At 39.8% G+C, this 25,610-nt stretch overlaps 1 protein-coding gene across 1 annotated transcript in view; it reads right to left on the reverse strand.

Moving 5' to 3' along the window:
* Positions 1-25,610, reverse strand: part of LOC127445728 (solute carrier organic anion transporter family member 2A1-like) — a 39,893-nt gene continuing 14,283 nt past the window's right edge. Inside the window, exons 2-14 of the mRNA XM_051705985.1 lie at positions 25,091-25,228; positions 24,249-24,411; positions 22,790-23,005; positions 22,613-22,711; positions 22,370-22,506; positions 9,600-9,678; positions 8,322-8,486; positions 7,262-7,469; positions 4,884-5,031; positions 2,889-3,049; positions 2,195-2,259; positions 1,752-1,872; positions 1-1,585 (exon numbers count right to left, since the gene is read on the reverse strand). Coding sequence (XP_051561945.1) covers positions 1,465-1,585; positions 1,752-1,872; positions 2,195-2,259; positions 2,889-3,049; positions 4,884-5,031; positions 7,262-7,469; positions 8,322-8,486; positions 9,600-9,678; positions 22,370-22,506; positions 22,613-22,711; positions 22,790-23,005; positions 24,249-24,411; positions 25,091-25,228 — 1,821 coding nt within the window. The 3' untranslated portion in view covers positions 1-1,464. The remainder of the gene's footprint in view (positions 1,586-1,751; positions 1,873-2,194; positions 2,260-2,888; positions 3,050-4,883; positions 5,032-7,261; positions 7,470-8,321; positions 8,487-9,599; positions 9,679-22,369; positions 22,507-22,612; positions 22,712-22,789; positions 23,006-24,248; positions 24,412-25,090; positions 25,229-25,610) is intronic.

Genomic DNA, 25,610 nt, shown 5'->3' on the forward strand with positions numbered 1-25,610 from the left:
TTCCTGAACAAATTTCATTTCTGAAATAACTTATACATTGGTAAATACATATTACATTTAGCTTAGTACAGAGTTTTCAGAAAGCCACGATTCATTACTCCAAGCAGCGATACGAAAAGCATTGTCACTAGAATTAAGAAACGTGAGAAAAAATATACATAAATGGTATAATACAACAGTAACATTATATATAAAAAATATATTTTACAAACATTTGCCTATTTTCAAAATTTCTTCACATTTGAAAGAAACAATTAAAATATCAGTCTACTATTGTTATTAGAAGCTACACATCTGAACTCGCACTTTGTGAGTTTTTAAATATATACACAGGTTACTAGGGGTGTAACGATCCATCGATTCAATGACCCACGATCCAATGTTATCGATAGCCTACAACGCGGAAATATCGATATAGAATTTTTTTTAAGATGTACCTTTATTTTAATACTCTCATGTCAGCCACATCCGTATGCATTGCAAAAATTAGCTGTCATCAAACGAGTGATGATCACTTGTGTGTGACTTTATTTTTTATAGTATTATCATCTGTATACGTTTTTCAACATCTGAAAATACCTTATTTTGTTGTGGATGTCCCAATGTGGATACAGAGAGCTGAATAAATTAATCAAATTATACTTTGGTTGCATTTGAGGGCAAAAATAAATAAATAATAATAAAAAAAACATGTAATTGATTGTGTAAAATAGGCACATAATATCGGAATATCGATTCCAGGCCCCGGAATGGAATCGTATCACGGCAGACTTTGAAGTATCGGCAAATACCGGATCGCAGGCCAAGAGAATTGATTCAAGATTGTCTCCTGATCAAACGTCTGATTTACACCCCTACAGTTTACAACTGATTGAACCACTCAGGTTTATATGTGTGCATTTTGGTATACAGAACATCCTACATCCTTCAAATAGTCTTCAAATAGAATACAAATATATATATTTAAAAATGTCATATATCAATTGCATATTAAAAAAAAAAAAAAAAGAAAAAAAAAAAACAGTAAATGAACATTTCTTTTATGTTTTGTTTGGAAACCTAGTTTTGTGTCCTACCTAGTGGTGCCACAATTGTGAATCCAGCAGCACATATTTCCAGTAATCTGCAGATGAAAACTGTTGCTAAAGTTTGGATGAATGTCCAGAGAGCATTACAGTTTTTGAACTCTGTGCATTGCTCTCTTTTTTCACCAAAATAAATGTGGATGAGGTGGCAAGCTGGCACCATGTCCCTGAATCTATCCAGTTAGGGTCCGTTCTTGTAGGGGGGAATTAATACCCAAGCTGTCACTCATTGTACAACTTGAGAAATATCCAAACTGAATTCATGACATTTCCAGCCAGGTGCTGGAATGAGAGGTTTCTGATGAAAGACATCCAAGGGCTCAACTCACTGAGGAGGTCCTCAAAAGTTAAAGCCGGTGGGCTAAGCAGGGTTGAGGCATCACAGAGGTTCCTCAAGCTTTTTCTCTAAGCTGTACTCTCTGGTCCGATGCATTTTCCAGCCAATAAATGCCATAAGTGTAATGCCTACTATCTTATAGCCCACCTGAAGTCCTAGATACCTACAACAAGTCATCATCACCATCATTATCATAGCTAGTAATTAGTCAATTCATTATGTGTCTTTGATCTTATACAATTCTTAAAAGGCTAAATGTACCACTTCAGGATTTTCAGCTCAAACATACCTTCACAATGCATTTAGGTCAAGTGACAATATATCCTTACCTGTTTCTAAGGAGGTTGTTGTCATAGTAACCACAGCCTTGCTTTTTCCCACAAGCAGTTTTCCACCATATACATGTGGAGTCTATGGTCATTCCGAATAGAGCCGGGGCTGGCAACCAAGCTGAGCAAAGAAAGAGAGATAAAAATACTTTTTATTATAAATTTAATCAAATATATTACTCTCCCCAAAATAACCAAACTAGCATGGATTTCATCATTAGTGTTCATAATAATACTTCTAAATGTTGTCCACTATATAGTTAGGTTCTTGTCTCACCACAAGGGGGCACTATTATATATACAGTAATATATGAAGTAGATTTGATTTCCAATACACTTTGTGCAAATATCATCCCTATTTAACCCAAGGCTAGAAATTCAAATAGCTTTTAACACTGCTTGTTTATATGACACAAACATTAAATTAGTTGGAATTGACTTACTCAGAACCCTGAGTAGCAGAAATTGGATACCAATGGCAAAAGACTTCTCTTCTGGAGGAACTACTCTATAAGTATAAACATACAGATTTAGTGAAATAAAACTTAAAAAGGAATAGTTCACCCAAAAATGAAACTTCTCTCATTACTTTACTCAGAAGCGATATGATAGGTGTGGGTGAGAAACAGATCAAAATGTAAGTCCTTTTTTTACTCTAAATCTCCCCTTTCAATTTCAGATGTGAAAGTGAAACTAAACAGGCACAACATGTGGCTTTCAGGTGTAAAGGTGAAAGTGACAGTGGAGATTTAGAGTAAATAAATAAGGACTTACATTTTGATCTGTTTCTCACCCACATCTATCATATCACTTCTGAAGATATAGATTTAAACACTGGAGTCATATGGATTACTTTTATGTTTCCATTATGTGATTTTTGGAGCTACAAAGGTCTGATCACTATTCACTTGCATTGTATGGACCTACAGAGCTGAGATATTCTTCTTAAAATCTTAATTTGTGTTCTGCTGAAGAAAGACAGTCATACACATCTGGGATGGCATGCGGGTGAGTAAATGATGAGAGAATTTTAAATTTTGGGTGAATTATACCTAAAATTCTGCACAAAAACTCAAAATGATAATAACAGTATATAATGTGTAAGTGTGCACGCGTGCGTGCATGTGTGTTTCTCACCGTAGCACCATCATGTAGATAGGATTGTGTGTTAAGCTTGCAATAAGCCCAGCCAGAGAGATGAGGAACATTACAGGCAGGAGAAAGTGGGGGCATGTGTTGGCACAAGGGCCAGGCTTGGCAGTGCCCATAATAGGAATGCAGTGGCAGTTACTAAAAACCTGCATATGGAGAAATAAAAGACAATATTCTGGTTTACTTTATCAATTGCAACATTTTGTGCACAACAAGTATCATTACAAGTGATTGTTATAAGAATGCTATAAGCAGAGTGAATCTAAAAGGATAATTCACCCAGTATGAAATCGCTGTTATCATTTACTTGAACCCATCTGACCATCTGTTTCTTACATGAAACACAAAATGATTTGTTATACACTATGTTAGTACCAGTCACCATTCACTGTCATTGTATGGAAAAAGGATGCAATGAAAGTGAATGGTGACTGAGGCTAACTACTACTGCTGTACTATTCTTTTTGTGTTCCACAGGAGAAAGTCATACAGGTTTAAAACAATATTAGGGTGAGTGAAATGGTACAAGAGTTTTCATTTTTCAGTGAACTATCCCTTTAAGTGTGTCCTATTTAATTTATGTTTGCTGTGGAGTCTAAGAAAAACAGCAACTTGGGGTGAGTTATTAGACAAACACTTGCTTATCATGGTTTCCTTATGCTCTATTGGCTTCCAAATTCACAGTGTCCTCCATTGTCTGTTTTGTACAGTTCAACAAGAAGCCCAGACTCACATTAGCAACTCTTTCTCATCATAATTACCTCTCTGTATGATATGTGCTGTGGCACATTGAATAATACATTATCATCAGCTGGTCCTGGAAGACACTCTCTTTGCAATTATACAGAAGCTTTAACACTGTAAAGTTGTTTGAGTCCCCAGAGCACTTCCTCCAGGAAATATTGCTAATTAGGGATTGATTGGACACAGTCACTGACTTCTAACAGAGCGTGACCGGTCACTTGCTCAGTGTTTCTAGTACAGCTGAGACTCCCAATGAGCTGCTATCTGGCCCTATTAATGAGCTAAATAAAAGTCTAAACTGACAGAAGTATGCTGTGGCCTTGCTAAATAATAGCGGTTTGAGATAATTTTACAATGTAAAAAATGAAAATGTGCAGTTATAACCTTAAAGAGCTATTTATATGTGACCTGACCCATAAAAAATTACTTTTGTAGGTGAAGTGTGGAATTTCTGTGCCTCTTATGGCACCAAACACTATTGCGAATATAATGACTGTTTTCAAGTAAGTTTCCCGAGCACTACCCCATCTTCCATTGGTCGGACAAAAAGATGGGATGTCTATATTGACTCAAACTCATTCTATTGGTTGGTCCAGAGTTGCTGTGTTGGGCTGGTTGTGATGCTCAAACAAATCGACATTGTTTCGATACCACCACAGAGCCACAGTCAGTATGTTTATATTTGCGCAATTAGGGTTTTTGAGTAGGCAACAATCTTCATCTGTCTGTCCAATTATACATTATCCATTGCGAAATCGAATATTTGAAGGAAGGTTGTAAGCTAAGCAAGTGCTACAGTGTACCTGTAATGTGTCACCACTGTCTTTTGAACCATGCATGCACACAACACTGAGACTAATTGTAGTATGATTAAATTGGACAAAGCCATGCAACAATCACATTTTCTAGGTATGTTAGTCTGACTTCACAAACATCTGACAATTTCAGTCGGACTATGTCCGTTTGTATGACATTTAAAAAAGGAAGGAAGTATTTTACCTTCGGAGAACACTACACACTTCACCTTTATTGTGGTCAGGTGATTCAATCAGATTACATTTTTTTTTTTTTTTTTACTTGAATCAAGCTAGATAATATAAATGATACCACATGATGCACATTTTAAGGCTACCTGACAATTTGTTTTTTTATTTGTTTTTTACAGTGTACCAAATGAGAGCTTTCTATGAAATATGTTCAGTTTTGGCTGCCAGATATATATGGGTAGTTTCTTACCTGGACTCTGTATGGGTTCTTGGGATCCATGGTGAAGTTCGTGCACCCAGCATGGCAGGGTGAGATGTATTCAATGTTGTTTTCCCCACACACTGGGTTAAAGGCACTGGTGGGGCAGGAGCAATTGGCACTACAGGACAGGAGCAGCCTGCAGGGCATGACGAAACAGTTTAGCCTTTACTCGCAGAACACAAACAACCATTTTATGAATTAGTAATCTTAACATTCAGAGTACAGTGAAGCCTAATGGGAACAGAGGTCAAGGAACAGAATGTAGAGCATTTAATTAAGTGAGACAGTGTGTGTGTATGTATTTAAGCATGTATTTATTATTGCAAGACTGTAACAATAACAGTAGCACATTCATAAATTTCATGGCACAAAGTCCTACCACTAGTGTTCCATTTGAATGCATAGTGTTCTAGACAAACAGACATCATATCCATTTCCCTTTCTCCCAGCAGGCAAAGTGAAGGCGTTCCGATATTTGTCTGACAGGACACTGAATTTTTGCATGCTGACCTGAACCCCAACTTAAGAGTACAAGAACCACTCTCAATGATTCTACCCTTTGCTCTTTCTCCTCTGGGTGCTAACTCCTCTGATTACAGCTTTTTACTAGCTGAAACTTTCCCTAGAACACAATGGTCTGTTTCCAAACATTGGCAGATGACATGGAACAGACACAGTTTAACGGTGTTCTCGGAGTCTGTGAGGGGGACTAGCTGTCTTTAACACATCCTAAAATAGAAAGGGTCTTTCTATTACTATTATTTGCATTAAAGCTGCAGTGTTTAATTTTTGCACCACTAGCACCACTAAGCGGAAACATTTTCTGCAAACATCTTTCCTGCATAAAGCCCTGTCAACAAACATAGTCCTGCCTCAAATCACGGCATTGGTTGTGTCAAAGTTGTTGCATCCGGCTATTTGGGATGCTCAAACAAACAGAGCAATGTTTTGATAGTGCCATAGAGACAGTGTTTACACTTTTTGAGGAAGTCAACCTATGACTTACTTACAGTTGTCTCTGCATATTAAGCTGGGGTAGGAGACACTGTTTTAACATAAAAAATGTTAGACACATCAGCTTCAATTTATACTCCTTTTTTTACAGCTGTGCATTGCTTACAGATAATTTATTACAATGGTAATTGATCAGATAAGCCACTAAAATAATCAACACAATAAGACAAATTTGCTAGATTGTTAGAATTTGTAATCCTTGGCGATCATGATTTCAAGCTTGATTACATTTCCTATAGTGCCATCTAGTGCTCTGCGCATGCATCAAGCACTAGGAATTGTAATCGAGCTTGAAATCTTGATCGTGCCTAGAGACTGCAATGACAAGATGGACAGTGAAAAAGGAGTTATATTTTGGTCTGGTCTCACCCAAAATAAACTGGATAGCTTCTGAAGACATTGATTAAACCACTGGAGTTCTATAGATTACTTTTATGCTGAATTAATCTCCTTTTTGGAGCTTCAAAGGCCTGATCGCCATTCATTTGCTTTGTACTGACATACAGAGCTGAAATATTTTTCTAAAAATCTTCGTTTGTGTTCTGCAGAAAAAAGAAAGTCATACACATCTGGGATGGCATGAGGGTGAGTAAATAATGAGATAATTTTCATTTTTGGGTGAACTATCCCTTTACCATGATTTAAGTGTGATAAAATCGCTTATTTACCTTTTCTGTGTAAAGTAATATCCAATTTTGTTGCCATGATGACGTAATGCTGTAAACCCAATTTTTTTTTTTTTTTTTGTGGAAAATCAACATTATGCCACAAATGCACTCTTAGAAAAAAAAAAAGGTAAATTGTGAGTTACAAATCCATCACTGGGATGGTACCCTTGTTAACCTTGTTTTTTTTTTTTGTTTTTTTTTTTCAGAGGAACAAAACATACAAATGTACCTTTTATGTATAAAAGGACACAATAAGTCCTTAGGGTTCAAATATGCACCCAAAACAAGTTTACATTTTAACTAGAGGTACAAAAAAGGTCCCCTTGTGGGTACCACCCCAGTGATGGCCATTGTACATTAAACAATACCTTTTTTTCTAAGAATATGCTGTCAATTGAGCTTAACTTGCAGTGAATGCAGAATGTTCCTTTAAAACTAGTCCAAGACATTTTACAATGTGTTATTTGGTTTCTCACTTAAGTTGGCCAGCCTGACCTGTCAAAACTTTCTTGTTTCACACCACCAGTACTGTGTGACCAGGACACATATGGTTTATGGGGAATGTGGGCAAAAAAAATGTAATGTTTTTATTTAATGGATAAAATGAGATAAATGGAAAATTGTAAAAATATTTCCACGATAACAAGCGTTTACTAAATCAAAAGAGCATCCTATGTCACTCACCCATTAGTGGCATTAGATTTTTTGGGATAAACACCAGCAACATCTTGTGTGGGGCAGCCCATGAAGAAGAGTGGCACACAGAAAAAGATAGAGATGGTGAGCATTATGACAGAGAAGCGTGGAATGACTCTGAAGGACAATCCCCAGCGCTTCATAATCAAACCCCCAAGCACCATCCCCACGGCAACGGATGGCAGATTTAAAGCACCTGAAAGAGAATAAAGATTTAATTACAGATATCCTTAAAAAGGATTCTGTTTATGAAAATACTAAGACTAATTTAAGAGCAAGATTATGCCACATTATATCCACACGTATACACACCAATATCTGAAACTACACTGAAACATTTTTTTTAACTTAAAAAATGCTTCATGTGTAAAAATGTTTCAAAAAGTCAAAAATATTATTTACAGTAACATCACTGAATCAACCTGAATACATAAGGTTACACCAACAGAACCCATTTTAATGGTTAGATCCGGTAGAAAAAGCTCCTTAAGGTAACAATAGCAAGTTTTTTGTCTTAAAATATAGTGATAGACAGACAACTGAAATCAGGTCTCTTAGACTCTGATCGGTCTTGTGACAGATGGGTTTGGCTTAACTACAGTATGTCCAGATTCTGAGAAAATTGAGTGAGACTATTTTATAATACACTTTTGGCTGGACAAAAAACCTTTAAGCCATTTTTCTCAGTTTCAGTGTTGGCGTAGTTCTTGTGTTTTGGCTTTGTAGTCCAGAAATTCCAAGCAGGCCAATTAACAGAAGTGACAGAAGCATTTGTATTCCCTTGTGTCAGTTTCAAAATCTATTGACAGCCTAGATTTTAAGTTTTTCTGCTTCCAAATGTTTATGGTAAATTTTGAGTAAACATTAGTAAGTGTTCATCAATTTCCAAAATGTTGTGTGTCTCATTTGCCATCATTAATTTTATTAATTTTTTTATATATCGTATTATATCAACCATCTGCTCTCTAGCCTTTGAAAACCCATTTCAGTCAACCACCAAACAACTGTGCCCATCTATAATGTTTTTTAGTGTCATATGGTGGCTGACCTATAAGAAGGCTGCTGTAGGCAGCAGAGGCACTGTACTGGCGCTCCAGGAACTTGTTGAGGAAGGTGGCGAGTCCAGCGATCACAGAGGAGAAGCAGCACTGGGTCAGAACCAGCAGCAAGAAGAGAGGACTTAGCAACAACTTAACGAACATCTTCGGGAACACTGCAAGAACCCAGATAGGACAGAAAACAGATCCAAATGTTAACATATTAATTTAACACTGATACTTTTTGAGTGAACCTAAGAGGATTTTATTTATATGAACAAAAAAACATGCATTAATGCCTTATGTAGGGTTTCTGGGATCATCCCTGCAGTAAAAATGTAACCTGTTAATGTAATCTAGTATTATAGCAATGATTAAGTAGTATAATTTTAGTGTAATTACAATGATTGCTTTTTCATGGTCATAGACATTTTTCTTTTTCGTTCAAAGTATGTCTCATATTCAAAGATATTTGTTAGTTTACATGGTGGCATGGAAATCATCCTGCCAGAGAAAGCACAAAACCTTAGGAATATAGTTGATTGAGCAACATTCTCTCACAGATCCAAAGTGGGTCAGATACAAATAGGATATCTACTGGAAGCTAGGGTCAGATTCTAAAATCTGATATTACAGAGCCATCTGGGCAAGAAATTGACTTTTTCCTTGACTTTTGTGAACTTAAAAACAAGGTGGTTGACACTTGGATGAGCTACAGTATAGTTGAGGCAAGAAATTATCATGGGTGGGGCAAATATTTGGTGAAATAGGGGGTCTGGAAGTGTTCTCTACTTAAAAAAAAAAAAAAAAAGTCAAGAACATCGCAGGACCAATTTGTTCCCATTCTCTCTAAAGTCCAGCTTGCTGTCCAGAAAAACCCAAACATATACTCTCATAGTGTATATATCCACATACTATTAAAGTACATAAAATAGATTTATCCCTGTACATTTGTGAGCTAAATGTTATAACACTCAATAAAAGGACACTGACATGCACAACTATTTTCAAACAGAAAATCAAATTTACCCTGAGCACACATGAATAAAGACATGAGCATGCATAAAACGGCTGTTTACAAATCATGCTCTGGGGGCCGGTAAATTAGTAAGAGTAGTGACAGATCCTGTTAAAGTAATAGCCTGAGTATGCTGTATGACTCATGATACAGGAGAAAGAAAGGCAGCACACTTCATGGTGAAGCCTAACATCTATGGACTATGTTTGATTTTTGGTATTAAGACAGGCTGGTTTATTTAACTGGCCATTATACATTAGAGTGGACTCACTTTTAAAGAAATCCAGCATGGAGCTCTCTTGTGATTTCTTGTGGTCATCCTTCATGATCTCACCCTCCAGTTTGAAGGACTGCAAAAGAAGAATTTCACTCAAATAAGTAGCAAGCACACGTCTAGAACATTCCCTTTGTTTTGTATGACTATCTTTATGCATTAGGCCCATGTTTTTGAACTAACAAAAATCCCTATTGTCTTTTTCGCTTCTTTGACCACTCTTTCAAGTTATAGAACTGTGGAGAGCTTTCAGAAAAATATAAATAGACTCAGCTTCTTACTGTAAATTGTGGGGAGGTATATCAAATTCACAACTATGGTGTACGAGGCAAACGCTATATTTAATTTTTGCAGAGTCAAACAAACAGATGATCTGTTAATCATGACAGCATGCCAAATAGTATTTTTTTTTTTTTTTTTTGAGTTTCTATAAAATAAAAAAATAATAATTAAAAAAAATAAAAAAAATTATCTGCTATCTGTTGTACCTCATAAAGAGTCATGGAATCAAAATAACCATCACTGATTTTTAACTGCTGAGACAAAACAAGCTACAAAAATAAAAGTTGATGTAAGGAATTGTGTTGAATAGACCATGCACGGTCACTTCCACGTTTTGCCTCAGGGCGTTTACATCTGGCGCAGTGCCGGAAACTATTTCTTTTGATGCTGATAAATGCTGTCAAGATGACTTGGGGGAAATAACTTTTCACAAACATTATTTACAGGAGATTCTGTGGATGGCATTAGGCAATATTCTATGCACTGCACATATCCTATGTATTTCCGTTAAAATCTGAGGGCAATAACAAGCTTCCGGTATCATATTCAGCCTTAGCGAAAGTGTCAAGAGAGTTGCTGCAAACTACTCTTTTTTTCAAAAATAAAATGATCACAAAAAAATTACATTATTTAGTAAAAAAAAAAATGCATTAAAAAAACAAAAAATGTCAGTATTTAAAGCATAACAAAAGGCTCTTCCAACTGGTTGCTGTAGTAGTGGACACAAAAATGTGCAAGCCGTAAATGGTATTACTACAGTATATAATGGTTAGTTCCAGTCCTCTAATCTGATTGGACAAGCACTCTGCGGAGTTCCAGAAAGGATGTCAATGAGCACCACTAAGTTTAAATACAAACAATATGAAGCTTGCAGAACTGCTTTCCCATTGTGTGAAGCTTTCTCTGTGCGAAAAGTGTTTCAGTAATATTTAGCAACATCCAGCAACTCTACAGCGATTTACATGTGAGGAATACAATAACACAAGTGATTCATGTAATCGAAAGCACAAACAAACACCAGATCTCTAAGTTAGGGACAGTCTGTTGCTCAGCCTGGGTTTTAGCGGCATCCACAGGGCAACAAAACATTATTCGCTCAAACAGTCCTAGTTATTATTTTTATTTTTTTCAATTATTATAATTTTCCCCTAGCCAAAGCTCATATGTACACATAGATAAAGCACCCTATTCTTCTGAATGCAAAATAAAAATACAGTGAAGGATTAATATGTTTTTATTTGCCGTGAAGCTGGAATATCTTCAATTGCCAAATTATACTAACCTGTAATACTTAAAAACCTAAAAAAATATATAGAAATATAATGAACCTGTACTGTATATTCTTTATCTAGCAAGATGAATCAAAACAAATAAATGCATATACAGTCGGGACCTTGCTTAACCAGTGCTGGTCTATGGCTTCTGAATATAATCGATATAACGCTGGTTACATATGTAACCATAGTTCTGTAAATTCCAGATGACCGCCAGAGATAGTGTTACAGTAAATGGATGATCGCAGCACCAGCCAGATAGGTCGAAAAAAGTATGCCAATGAAGTCACGTAGTGACGTAATCCGAACTAAGGGAAATATAAGCCACTGCAGCTCGGCACCCAGCCTCAGAACATTGTAGCACATTCTGAGTGACCAGGAACTCTGGCGATCATCCGGAATTTACAGTTACATAGGTAACCAGCATTCTGTTACATTCCTCCTGACCGCCAGAGATGGTGTTACAGTAATGGATGACCAATACCAACAAAGTCACAAAGAATGAGAGCTCACATCATGGGATGAGGCAACATTGATGCTGTAGAATCTTGCAAAAGAGCATGGGGAGGACCAGGTGGCCACTGCACAGATGTCCATGAGGGAAACACACCTGAAGGCAGCCCATGAAGAGGAGACTGCCCTGGTGGAATGGCAAGTGACTGTCTCAGGCAACGGCCATTGAGATTTCTTGTATGCCATGGTGATGACCTCCACAACCCACCATGACAGCCTCTGTTTGGACAGAGGGGCACCCTTCTTAATGCCAGAAAAACAACTGATCAGATCATCTCCACTGCACAGTAGCCTCTACATAACATCTCAAAGTCTGCATGGGGCACAAGGAAAGAAAACGTCCATCATCACTGGACTTAAGTGCTGCTGGATTGAAAGAACACAGCTCAATAGACTGATTAATGAATGGATGAAGGAGCACCTTAGGAAGGAAGGTCGGGTTGGGCCAGAGGGTAACACCAACACCTTCCGGTTTTCATCTCATGCAGGATGCTACCAGAAGCACCCTGTGTCTCCCCTGAGCAATTCTGTGAAATGTCTCCCAAAATAGAGGAATCAGGGGAAAGGCATACAGTACACAATCCGGCCAGCTGTGCGACAGAGCGTCCTGTCCCAATGGACTGGATGTCTCCATCTGGACAAACCACAGTGGGCAGTGGGTTGTGTCCTCCGAGGCAAAGAGGACCACCTTCACTGTGGGGTTCACCATCGGCGGCCCGATTGGCTACCCCCGGCAGGTGGACAGTCTTCAATGATGCGAAGCGGGGAAGCAACCAGGTGAGAATGCTGTGAGTGGGCCTTAACAAGCTCCTTGACTTCATGCCTCCTTGATGGTTCAGATTGAAAATAGTTGAAGTATTTTCTGAACACACAAGCACGTGGCGGTCCACTAGCACTGGAGAGAAGTACTACCTGCATCTTGTGAAGGTTGATGTGGTCCATTGACTGGGCTTCTGACCACTGGCTGCTGATGCCTCTGTGGTTCCAGACTGCATCCCAACCCATGAGGGATGCATCGGTTGTTACCACCTCCCAATGGGAGGGAGCAACACCTAATGGAATGCCCACTACCAAAAAGTCCAAGGAAGTCCACTGCCGAAGAGCATATGTGCAGCAGAGAGACACCACAATCAGTCGATGATGGGATGGATCCAGTCAAAGGCTGTTGTTCTACACCTGCAGGGGGTGTAGGTGAAGCAGCCCGAGGGGAATCACGGAAGTGGCTACCTTCAACATCCCGATCAGCCTCAGTAAAACCCCATACTGAAGGGTCATGCCCAGACGAAATTGAGCAAAAAGCTTCAGTATGTCCGCTGTCCAGGACTGAGAAAGAGAGGCACGCATTGTGACAGAATTAATTGTCATACCGATAAATGTGATGGACTGCACCGGAAAAACAAGGGCAGCTTTCACACATCTTGAAATCACTCGAGGGGCCAGAGAAAGGCCGAATGGCAGAACCTTGAACTGATATGCTTGGTTCTTAAAACTGAAGTGTAGGAACTTCCTGTGATGCATGGCAATTGGAACATGAAAGTGTGCATTCCTCAGGTCTACGCCCATGAATCAGTCTCCGTCACTGAGGAAGAACATCACTCATGTGCAACATGTGAAAGGGGAGCCTCTTTAAGAATCTGTCTCCTTAAATCTAGAATTGGATGGAAACCTCGGAAACCTCTCTCCAGTAACTCAGATGATGAGCTAAGAAGCATCCGACTGCCAGTCTGAACACTTCAGGCCTTGAAAATCCATCCTTGTGAAGTTGGGGGGGGGGTGCTTACGTGGTCCCCCTGGAGTACAACGGGAAGTGGGGCTACCTTGGGTATGAAGTACTTGGACACCGTAAGAGCCACAAAATCTCAGCTGGGTATGAGGTCAGTTGGTGGGAATTTGTAGGGAGCGTGGCTGTGTAGGCGTGTAATGATGATGAGCAGGCATTGTTGGCACCCTGAAATTTGGGGAACATTGCACCTGTGTTAGTTGCTGGGTAGTCGCGGACAACTTCACATGCTTTTCCAAAACCTCAGAGACATTCGGACCAAAAAGATGTCCGGGAATGATGGGTAGGTCCCTCAAGGTCTTTTTACAGTCCTCGGGTAATCTGGCATGAGCAAGCAATACCTGCCGACAAGCTGTTAGAAGTGTTGCAGTGAGAGAACCCAATTCCGTGTCACGTGACCCATGGCCAGCAAGGCTGTCTGCAAGAACTGTTGAACAAAGGGATCCATGTCAACAGACTATAAAGAGCTATTTGCTGCAAGAATCAGTTGGCAAATAATGTTGTCAGCAGGAGTGATATAGGCAACAGACTCTTTCTTGAGAAAATAATCCATGCGGCCACACTGGGCACTAGGGCACTGGATGTTACCTTGCAATGCTTCATCCGGGGACACCACTGAGATGTGACCGGCTGTTCAACTTTTGGCACATTTCGCACCCCAATGGATTCCACCTCGGCCATAGAAGCTAAGGTACGTGCGGTTTTGGATCACTTCTTGGCCTTTCCTGATCTTTTCAAAGTGCTAGAAAATTGTGCCACAAAGTTTTCACATGCAGCCATAGTAAAATTATCTGTACGAAGAGACTTGCAAAAGAACATATTGGACCGAACAGGATGGGCAGGGCGCTCATCAAGTCCGAGATGAGACACTGCCATCTGAAGTGCTGCCGATGTGTCATCCACCGGAGGTGGAGCAGTCCCTGAAAAATGGTGTGAAACTCCAGAGCCACCCAATATGGATCCAGCTGGCACGTCCTGTGGATCATCAAACTCGGCAGTTTCAGAGCCAAGGTGTTGCTGAAACTGTGTTTCAGAAGCACACATGGACATAGTGTCAAGGTGGGAGCTATGAGGAGGATAATGAGGGGTGGTAACCTCTTTGTTCGATAAATGTGATTGAGCATCCTCAGTGGGGTCTGTAGTGGATGCAGAGACCAAGCCTGCTGGTTGAAGGGACTGCAGGAGTCACTTCATCTCTGCCATATCTGAGGAAAGGCCAGTAACCTTTTTTGACAACAGATGCTCTGCCAAAAGACTGCCCTTAGAAGTGGATCTTTTCTTTTCCGGATGTGTGCCAGCAGCTGCAGAGGCATGGCACTTTAGAGGTCTCTGCTGTGAAAACGGTTCAGTTTCTACAAGATTAGCTTCCCGGTTGCAGTCCAGATCAGCCAAACGAAACTGTCTCTCAGACAAAGGCAGTAAGCTACAGCGTGGGCACGGGTCTGTATGTGCTTCATGCAAGTGTTGAAGTCTCAGATATGATGAGCAACGATCATGCCCATCATCAGGAAAGATCTCATTAGGACAATTCAGGGTATAGGCAGGAGAAATTGAGCTTCAAGCCATATCGACTGTCAAGTAGCCCTTCGGATAAAACCGCAAGGAGTGATAGCTATATGCAAATGTGTCGCAACCTCCGGATAAACCATGAGGATCTCTGGAGGAAGGATACCAGAACTATAGTACCATGTAATTGGCTCAATTACACCCACGGATAGGACCGACAGGCGTAAAGAGAAAGAAAAATAACACACAAAATAGCGGGAAAAATGTGCGATCAACGTGAACACGTCAGCTCGAATCCAACAGATCGTAACTTCAGCAGATAGTAATACACTAACGAAGATACAGGCTAAAGAGGAAACCTAGCCCAAAGCACGTATGACACACCTCCGGATAAAACCAAGAGGCACAGTGACACCAACAATATCAAATGGGCTCTGTATGAATAATACAATTTCTTTTTTTAAAAACTCACCGACTGAAGTCTGATAGCATCTGAAAAGCAGCCAGATTAATGGACTGATTCACAAATTGTGGCGAAAGGACTTTTGGAATAAAGGTCGTATTATGATGAAGAATGACTCCTGAATCCTCTGGCAACCAGTGCAATTACAACTCACTCACAAACAGCGCATGGAGCTCACCAACATGTTTAGTGGAAGCAACAGCCAGCAGAGACGCTGCTTTCAAAGACATCCACTTAAGATCTGCACCACCCAATGGTTCGAACAGTGGTGCACTAAGGAATTCTAGCACAAGTGGCACGTCCCACACAGGAAAAGGGTTCACACAAACCAGCTTTAAACACCTTGATCCCTTCGAAAAATTGCAAACAAGGCTATGAGACCCCAAAGAGGAACCACCAGCTGAGGCATGAGGTGTAGATATGGCAGCAACATACACCTTTAAAGTAGAAGCATCTTTGTTGTCATCCAATAGATGTTGCAATAAGCTCAAGACTTTTGGCACAGTACAGTGGACAGGATCAAATCCCTGATCCCCACACCATGAAGAGAATATTCTTCCAACGAGCAGCATAAAGCTGTTGCATTGAAGTAGCTCTGACATTATCAATGGTTTGGACTACTGCAAACAACTCTTTGTTCCATTCAGAGTGAGGCAAGTTTTTGAATGTGCTCTAGCAATATCCTGGTGTTGTGTAGAGCATGCAGTCTTGTTGGGGCAAAAAGCAACCAATCGTCTAAATAAGGCAGAATCCTCATGCCTTTGGACCAAAGAGGAGACAGGGCTGCACTCATGCATCTTGTAAAAACACAAGGAGCAAGAGACAGACTGAATGGTAGGACTCTGAACTGAAAAACTTGACCCTAGAAGCTGAATCATAGAAACTTTCTCTGGTGGTGTACAATGGGAACATGAAAATAAGCATCTTTTAAATCTACACTCACAAACCAGTCTCCTTTCATCACAGACCGAAGAACGTCGGCAGTGTGCAACATGTGAAAAGGAAGCGACTTTAGGAACACATTTAGACGTCACAAGTCCAGAACTGGACGAAAACTGCCATCCTTCTTTGGAACGAGGAAGTACGTTGAGTAAAAACTGTCCCTCTGACGGAGGGGAAGATCTTTTTCCCTCCAACAGTGAACAAATTTCCAGAGAAAGAGCCATTGAATGGGTTATATCCTCGACAACTGTCGGAAGAATTCCAGAAAACTTGGGGGCCGGTGTCAGAACTGCAAAGTATATCCCCTGATCAAAGTTGCCATAACCCAGGGGTCTGACACCGAAGTTCTCCAATAGTTTATATGAAACGACCGACTGCCAGCCCAAGCACTTGAGGGTTTGTGGCTTCTGCCTTTAGCACCTGCGGGGGGACACTGACATGGACCCCCCTGAGGCTGATTGTGAAATGGGCGACGGCCCTGGGCCTCCTCAACACCCCGAGGACGCTGTGGGGCCTGAGGTTGGGAAGCAGTGTGGAGACGCAATCGCTGCTCTGGTATCGGGTAGCGATGATGAGCTGGAGCTGGCGGCATCCTAAAAGTAGGTGCTTGTGTGACCTGAGTCAGCTGACGGGAAGCTTCCGACAGCTTAATTCTCTTCTCCAATACCTCAGAGACATTGGGGCCAAACAATTGGCAGTTCCCTCAGGGTCTTTTTATAATCTTCAGGCAGCCTCACCTGAGCAAGCCATACCTGGCGCCAGGCTGTTAGAAAGGTTGCTGAGAGTGTACCCAGCTCACAAGTCACATGACCCATGGCTAACAAAACCATCTGTAGAAACTGAGTCACATAAGAGTCTACATTTGACGACCCCAACATGGTGTTGCAGATAAGAAGCAGCTGACAGATAGTATTCTCTGAGTTACATAAGCTACTGACTTGTATGCCTTCTTTAATAGCGTGTTAGTACATCCACACTGAGCATACATTGCTCACATCCCCGATGAATGATCAGAACCCCCGCTTGAGCCACCCGCAACAGACAGGCTGGAGAAAACCTCCTGAGAGGGAGGATGCATAGCAGCATCAACCAATTCTTCTTCATGAAAATGCGAATTGGAGGCACTCATGGAAAGATATTCCAAATCAATATTATGTGGAGTTTGGAAATCGCCAAGCGACCAGTGACCCAGTGAAATTGCCAGTGTCTTCCCAGAGGGCATGGCCGATACTAGGAGTTGAAGAGCTTGAAGAAGACACTTCATCTCCGCCATTTCTGATGAGAGATCAGCGACAGTCTTCAACAGCAAATACTCAAAATTGTAAGTTTGCGGCACAGATTTCTTATTTTGCCAGCAGAGCACCAGCCGCTGCTGATGTATGGTGCTTTTGAGCATACCGCGGGACTGGATCATGTTGTACGAGGCTAACAGGAGAATAAGGATCCAACTCAGCTAGGCGAAGCTGCCTCTCTGACATCGGAAACATACTACAGTGAATCCATCAAAGCCTCTCCTAAATGCTAAATTCCTAAACATGATGGGCAGCGATCGTGTCCATCATCGAGAAGCGTATTCGGACACAGTTTACAACTTGGTGGAAAGCCAATGACAAGGGAGCCGTGAGCCATGATTTAGCCAAATAATACACACCCTCGGTTAGGACCATAGGAAATCAAAACAGCTGATAATAAGCAAGCCCAGGGAATTGAGCCATAAAATATAATCTTCGGATAGAACCAAAGTTAGCTGCATCGTGACAAAAAACACCCAGAACAAAATGTGAACAAATCATCTGGCAGTTGGATAGCGCCGCGATAAAGTGTTGCACGATAGTAAGTATGTAACAGAAGATTATTTAAAAAAAATATTGTATGCTTTTGGGGAAACCGTTACCTAAGTGCGGTCAGACACCATCCACCAGATAGTACTGTGAAGCACAGGGTATCGCCAACACTAACAATCAATATCAAATAATATACACTCACGTATGATGAAAGATGAAAAAAATCCATCCAGATAATGGTGTAGAGAGCACTGTCACAGCTTGAGAGGGCGAATCCTCGCTATTCAGTTAAGCTGCACTGGACAGCGAGGAGAAGACAATGCCCTATCATACAGTGAGAAAGCGAAAGAGGCTGGGCACCGAGCTGCTGCGGTATATATCCTTGCAGCTCGGTCTGCGTCTGATGTGACTTTGGCTGTGTTCCACTTCAAATTTTTATGCCCTTCCCTCTCTAACTTCCCTCTGTCTCACGGACTCGGATGTACGTCATTGCTTACGTTGCATGAGTGTCCACTACTGGCGGAACCAGTGGGTTTAACTGGAACACCCTAAACCCTTGATCACATTGAAGGCTGATGTCAATTTGTGGAATTATTAAGTGATTTTTGCACCTGAGAAAACAATGTTTTCGGAGATTGATGAAACCACAGATTCAGGTAATTCTGTCTGAATTGTAATTTCAGAGGCTTATGTATAAATCTCATATGTTTAATTTTTTTTTATTAGAATTGTTAGAAAGGATTAATCAACTTTTACAAAAACGAATATGGTAACATAACAGTGAACACATACAGTATAACTGTGTGACAAACAGATTAAGATAGCTACAAGAATTATGCTGTTAAATCTCAATATAACTTTTCTAAACTGCTTAATTGACCTAACTTCACTTTCAATATACATTAGAGTTGTGTGGGGGTGGGGTTTATGAAGTACGATGTGCTGTCACATCACAATCGAGTTGCATTGTGGGATACGGAGCTGCCTGAAGCGTACATCAGAGTAGGCTCGCTCCCTCGGTCAAAATCGAGGGGTTGAGGGTCTGTCAACAGAAACTTCCCTCGCTCACTTGATGAAGTGGAACGGACTTCCAAAATGGCAGCGGGGATTCCCCTGAGGGGAAGTGCTTAGGGGAGTTAGCGAGTGGTTGTTAAAAGTGAAGTGGAATGCAGCCTTTGTTGTTATATTTTCTCAACCTATCTGGCTGGCGCTGCGATTATCCACTAGTGCTTAGCACCGCCTCTGGCGGTCAGGAGGAATGAAACAGAACTTGAAATACACACTCGTTCTCCTTTTTACTAGATGAAGCAACAGCTCTGTCTCAATGTGTGATGAATATTGTCCAATGTTATCCACAGTAACTTCCCCGATAATGCGGAAGTGATCGTGCATAGGAAAGATAGGACTGAGTGAATTGATAATGGTTTCAAACATTGTTCCATATTTGTTCCAGCTGGTGTTGACAGCTGACAGTGTTGACAAAATAACATTTTGCAAATAATAAATTAACAAAATGTAGTAGCCATTTTTTAAACAAGTGTAGGTGTTACAACTAATAAATACACATTGTTAAACCCTTTCTCCTTTTTACTAGATGAAGCAACAGCTCTGTCTCAATGTGTGATGAATATTGTCCAATGTTATCCACAGGAACTCCCCCATAATGTGGAAGTGACTGTGCATAGGACAGATAGGACTGAGTGAATTTCAAACATTGCTCTATATTTGTTCCAGCTGGTGTTGACAGCTGACACTGGTGACAAAATAACAGCATTTTGCAAATAATAAATTAACAAAATGTATTAGCCATTTTTTCTAGTGGTGCTAGCTTCTAATAGGATCTTAAAATGAAGAAATATATATATACACAGATTGTATAGGTGAATTTTATATTATTTTATAAAATTTCTGTTTATTTTTAAATAAGTGTAGGTGTTACAACTAATAAATAAATAAATACAATATATTTGTATTTACAAAATAAACATAAATTCTATCAAATTTACCTATAGAATCTGTGCATAATATATATATATATATATATATATATATATATATATATATATATATATATATATATATATATATATATATATATATATATGAACTCAGCAAAAAAAGAAACGTCCCTTTTTAAGGACACTATATTTTAAATAATTTCGAAAAATCCAAATAACTTTACAGATCTTTATTGTAAAGGGTTTAATCAATGTTCTCCATGCTTGTTCAATGAACCAAAAACAATTAATGAACATGCACCTGTGGAACGGTCATTAAGACACTAACAGCTTACAGACGGTGGACAATTAAGGTCACAGTTATAAAGACTTAGGACACTAAAGAGACCTTTCTACTGACTCTGAAAAACACCAAAAGAAAGATGCCCAGGGTCCCTGCTCATCTGCGTGAACATGCCTTAGGCATACTGCATGGAGGCATGAGGACTGCAGATGTGGCCAGGGCAATATATTGCAATGTCCATACTGTAAAATTCCTAGGAGAGCACTACAGGGAGACAGGAAGGACAGCTGATTGTCCTCGCAGTGGCAGACCACGTGTAACAACACCTGCACAGGATCGGTACATCCAAATATCACACCTGCGGGACAGGTACAAGATGGCAACAACATCTGCCCGAGTTACACCAAGAACACACAATCCCTCCATCAGTGCTCAGACTGTCCGCAATAGGCTGAGAGAGGCTGGACTGATATATATAAAATACAACATATTTTATTTATTAGTTGTAACACCTACACTTATTTAAAAATAAACTATACACAGATTGTATAGGTGAATTTTATAGAATTTCTGTTTATTTTTAAATAAGTGTAGGTGTTACAACTAATAAATAAATAAATGTATTTATTTTATTAGTATAAAATACTATAAAATTAACCTATAAATTCATTGGCCTTGATGATCAAACAGCAGGTAAAATATTGAAAAAGGACCTACAGGATAAAGGCTGACTTTAATATTACCTGATTTTATGTTTTATAAAACGTCTCTGGTGATTTCACAATTAAGGACACAGCTGTGAAACCTTATTTTAGAGGTAATTATATATATATATATATATATATATATATATATATATATATATATATATATATATATATATATATATATATATTTTTTTTTTTTTTTTTTTCATTCTTTTTCACCCAATTTGGAATGCCCAGTTCCCAGTGCGCTTTTAAGTCCTCGTGGTCACGTAGTGATTCGCCTCAATCCGGGTGGCGGAGGATGAATCCCAGTTGCCTCCGCGTCTGAAACCATCAACCTGCGCATCTAATCACATGGCTTGTTGAGCGCGTTGCCACGGAGACATAGCACGTGCGGAGGCTTCATGCCACCCACCGCGGCATCCGCGCTCAACTCACCACGCGCCCCACCAAGAATGAACCACATTATAGCGACCACGAGGAGGTTACCCCTTGTGACTCTACCCTCCCTAGCAACAGGGCCAATTTGGTTGCTTAGGAGACCTGGGTGGAATCACTCAGCACGCCCTGGGATTCGAACTAGCGAACTCCAGGGGTGGTAGCCAGCGTCTTTTTCCACTGAGCTACCCAGGCCCCTTAAGAGGTAAAATTGTTATAACCACTTCCTTCCACCAGGACACAGTAGTAATGTTCCCTTTCAAGTCAGTCACTTCGACAGTGCATCAATAGCTGACGCTATGGGAAACACCTCCCAAGTGTAATCACACCAATCTATTGGCATATGGTGCTTGATGCTCCGCCCTTGATGCACGCATCATCACGGGCATATAAACTGGGGCACAGCTCCATTTCATCAGAATTTTTCTCTTCTCTCATGCTCTGGATGCTCAAATGTTCACTTCATTGGTGAAATGGCACACCTTAACGAGTCGATTATTTTTTACCTCCCTGCTTGTGCTCCGATGAACAGCGTATCTTTTTAACTCTTCCGTGTTTAATATTGTGAATTGTGTTGAGTGTGTTTCTTTCAGTGAAAAGAAACTGAAAGAGTATTTTGCTTAACAACGTATTTATAAAGATGATGTTTTGCAAATGTTTCCACAAGCATATAAAAAACGAGCAATATATCCCTCTGTCTGATGGGTACGAGCACTGTTTAATATAAGTGCCATTTGTCAAGACTCACTGTGTTCACTGTGAATGCATAAAACCCAAGTAGCTTTGCTCTTGGCTCGATTTCGGTTTATTTGTTACTAATACAAATGCACAACTGACCTTCTCCACATGAAGGGTTTTAGGAAAGAAGAAGTATGGGATGGAGGTGAGAGCGAGACCTCCAGCAGTGATGAGCAGACCCATCCACCATGCGCCAACCCAGCGAGGGTCAGTAGGGGTTAACTCCAATGCCTCCCCTGTAGAACAGAAACTGCGTAACATGTAATAATGTATCTTCATTAATTACAAGAGTAACATACCGAAAAGGAATAGTCTATTGCTAGGATTTAAAAGGAAACAAACTAGAATCGGCTCTGTCCACGTCCACATAAATCCGCAGAACCACAGAGCCCAGGAGGTATCCAAAAGAAGGTCCAAACACTGACACAGCAAAGAGAATAGCTGAAATATACAAAAAAGACATCTAATTATTCTTCACAGTTCTTTTTTAATAAGTAATAACTTCAAAACAGAACTTACCAATATAGAGAGGAGAATTTTCAGGCCCTGCAAAGTCATCTATGTAAGAGATGCCAAAAGGCTGGATAGGAACAGAACCGATTCCAAACAGCAGCTGGGCCGTAGCCATTAATACCCAAAATTTACTGGTGTCCACAAGCTTCCGGGTATCCTCCTGACCACAAACCTCAGCACCTGTTGCATTTGCATGCAAATAACACATGTCCTGTCTTTTTGCTGTTGGTTTAAAACACAGAGATACACCACATTAGAACTTCATCTAACCATTATCAGTGCCAAATGTTATCAGTCTTCCAAATATTCATGTTTAGTAACAACTTTGATAAATGTTTGATTTTCTCAAGGGCTGGTGATGAGCACAACATATGCATAATATGCATGCCTAAAAATGTATTTGGCCATAATAATAAATGTATGAATGTCATTTCATTATACAGTTTTACATGTGGCTTTTTGGGGCCATTGTACTGGAGGCAAAAGTGCTCACACAGCAAGAATAATCTCCTGCAATTTGCTGGGGGCACAATAAAATAAGGCATGATTTGCCACTCCTGAAGGTTAAGGTTTAAAATGACTGGCTACATATTTACTTTAACCTTTGCATACTATTGTAATGTGTAAGGTCAAATCACAGTATCTGCAGGCAGAATAGGGGAAGTAAAAACTAAAGTGATGAAAAACTAAAAGATGTAGGGAGTTAACTTTTATCTTCTGGACTAAATTCCAGGTGATCTTAACTTGAGTCTGAGCAATGAAAGCAAGGATCTTTGCAGTCTTGCCTCTTTTGTACCTCATCTAATCTTTTATGTTCTCATCTCTTTCCCTTTTTCCTCTTTGTTCTCTCCTTTTTTAACTTTATTTATTTCCTCATGGCATTTTTCCCAACCTAATGCTAAACCCTGTCTAAGCAGTGGTTTGTGGAGGGTCACAACAGTACAGTATCCCTTTCTGCAGCAACTTTCTATAGTCCTCTCTGCATTATAACCTCTGTTATGTCTAAGCTGATGTTTATCATCCAGCTATGCCATTTTAGATCCTTACTTTGTTTTGTCTAGGTTACTACAGAGCGACTTGAGACCTTTTAAATGAAGCTACTGGTATTAAAATTTTGATGAGTTTAGGGGCTAAGATTCATTACTCTGGAGCATGAAAGAACATAAACAGAAAAACAAATAAAAACAGAAAATAGGGATAAAGAGAGATGCAGAATTAAAATTTATTCGAACAGATATGTTACATATGTTAATATGTTTCCACATATTTTTTTTTCAGCTTGTGTGATTCTTATTATGAACGAAAGACATAATAAGGTCTGTGGATATGACTGTACCACTTCCTGTCTATTTTGCGCACTGACTGCTGTATGTTCCTGCCATTCAGAATGCAGAGCAGGTTGTGGTTTGTTTAGTATTTAACTTTATAATTAATAAAGTAATGCAGAAAAATATTGAGCTCTCACCATGTAGAACAGAGTCAAAGGTGTAGGGCTGAGACAGGAAGTGAGGTAGAGCTAGGATCAGGGCACTAATTGACATTAGCAGGCCACCCAGTCCAATGAAGCGAGGTCGATGAACCCGACTACCCAAGTAACTGACAAACGCTATCAACACTGTGTTTCCTACCTACAAAGAGCAGAAAAACATGTCACACAAAGTAGCCAATCTATTTCTATTCATCAATATTTATTGCTCTGGAATGTTTAATTATGATTGGTCAATTGCTGCATTCTGTCATCAAATATTTTAATATAATGATCCCTAAACTGTATATTTGACAGTTTTAGGTTCATTCTTTAAACTCATCAATTCACAACAACAACAACAATATGACACTCATTGATTTGCAACAGCTAACAGCTAACTGGATGGCAGCAAGAAAGAAAATATTTGTATAGATTAAATGCCATCACATCTAGAATTCACTTTCCCAAATTAGAGAATTTCAAAATTAAATAAATAAAATAAAAATACATCTTAAATCAGCCAAAGTTGGATTGCTGGTCTTGGTTGGTTTAGATGGTCTTCCAGCCTGGTTAAGGTGGTCTTCAGATGGTCTAGACAGTCCAGGTTTGGTCAAACTAGCGTTTAGCTGGTCGGCCAGCTGGTCTCCCAGACTGAACATCTGACAAGTGCCCAAAACCCCTCTAAAACCAGCAATACAGACCGGCCTAAGCAGCTTGGCCAGGCTAGGAGTCCAAGCCTGGTGGTGCCATCTTTAATTTCAATGGCTCCACTAGAGTAGATCTCAACCAAGCTAAATATTACAAATTCTCATTGGCTAATTGTGTGAAGTGTTCAGTACCTCGTGGAGGGAAGAAATGGTTCCTGAGGAAAGGCTATCCAGGCCAAAGCGTATCTCTATTGTGGTGATGGTGCTTTTGAAGTAAGAGCTGTACAAGAGCTGAGTGAGCTGGAGCAGGCCATGACACAACACAAAGATCTGCACAAAGACAGAACAACAAAGAGTACAAGAATGGTCAGGTTATTAACAAATTATAGTTATCAAGTTTACTAAATGTGCTCATATGATTAAATGTTCTTAATGTTCTGTGATCTAAACAAGTGCATTCATCAATATGATGTTGCAGTCACATGGGAGGTATTAGAAAATGCAGATGTTTGGATCTAAAAAACAGCTTAAAATAGAATCAACCAGCTTAGACTGGTCTTAGTTTGTCTCCCAAATCCCAGTGTGGTCAGGCTGGGAGGTGAATCAAACTGTAGAGATGAATCACAACAGAGCTCCTCAACATCTTCAATTAGCACTACAACCCTCTATGAACACGTTGGAGAAAAAATATAAGCCAATAGCGATTCTAAGT

Source organism: Myxocyprinus asiaticus, chromosome 9 (genome assembly GCF_019703515.2).
Source record: "Myxocyprinus asiaticus isolate MX2 ecotype Aquarium Trade chromosome 9, UBuf_Myxa_2, whole genome shotgun sequence".
In the NCBI taxonomy this organism is placed as follows: Eukaryota; Metazoa; Chordata; class Actinopteri; order Cypriniformes; family Catostomidae; genus Myxocyprinus; species Myxocyprinus asiaticus.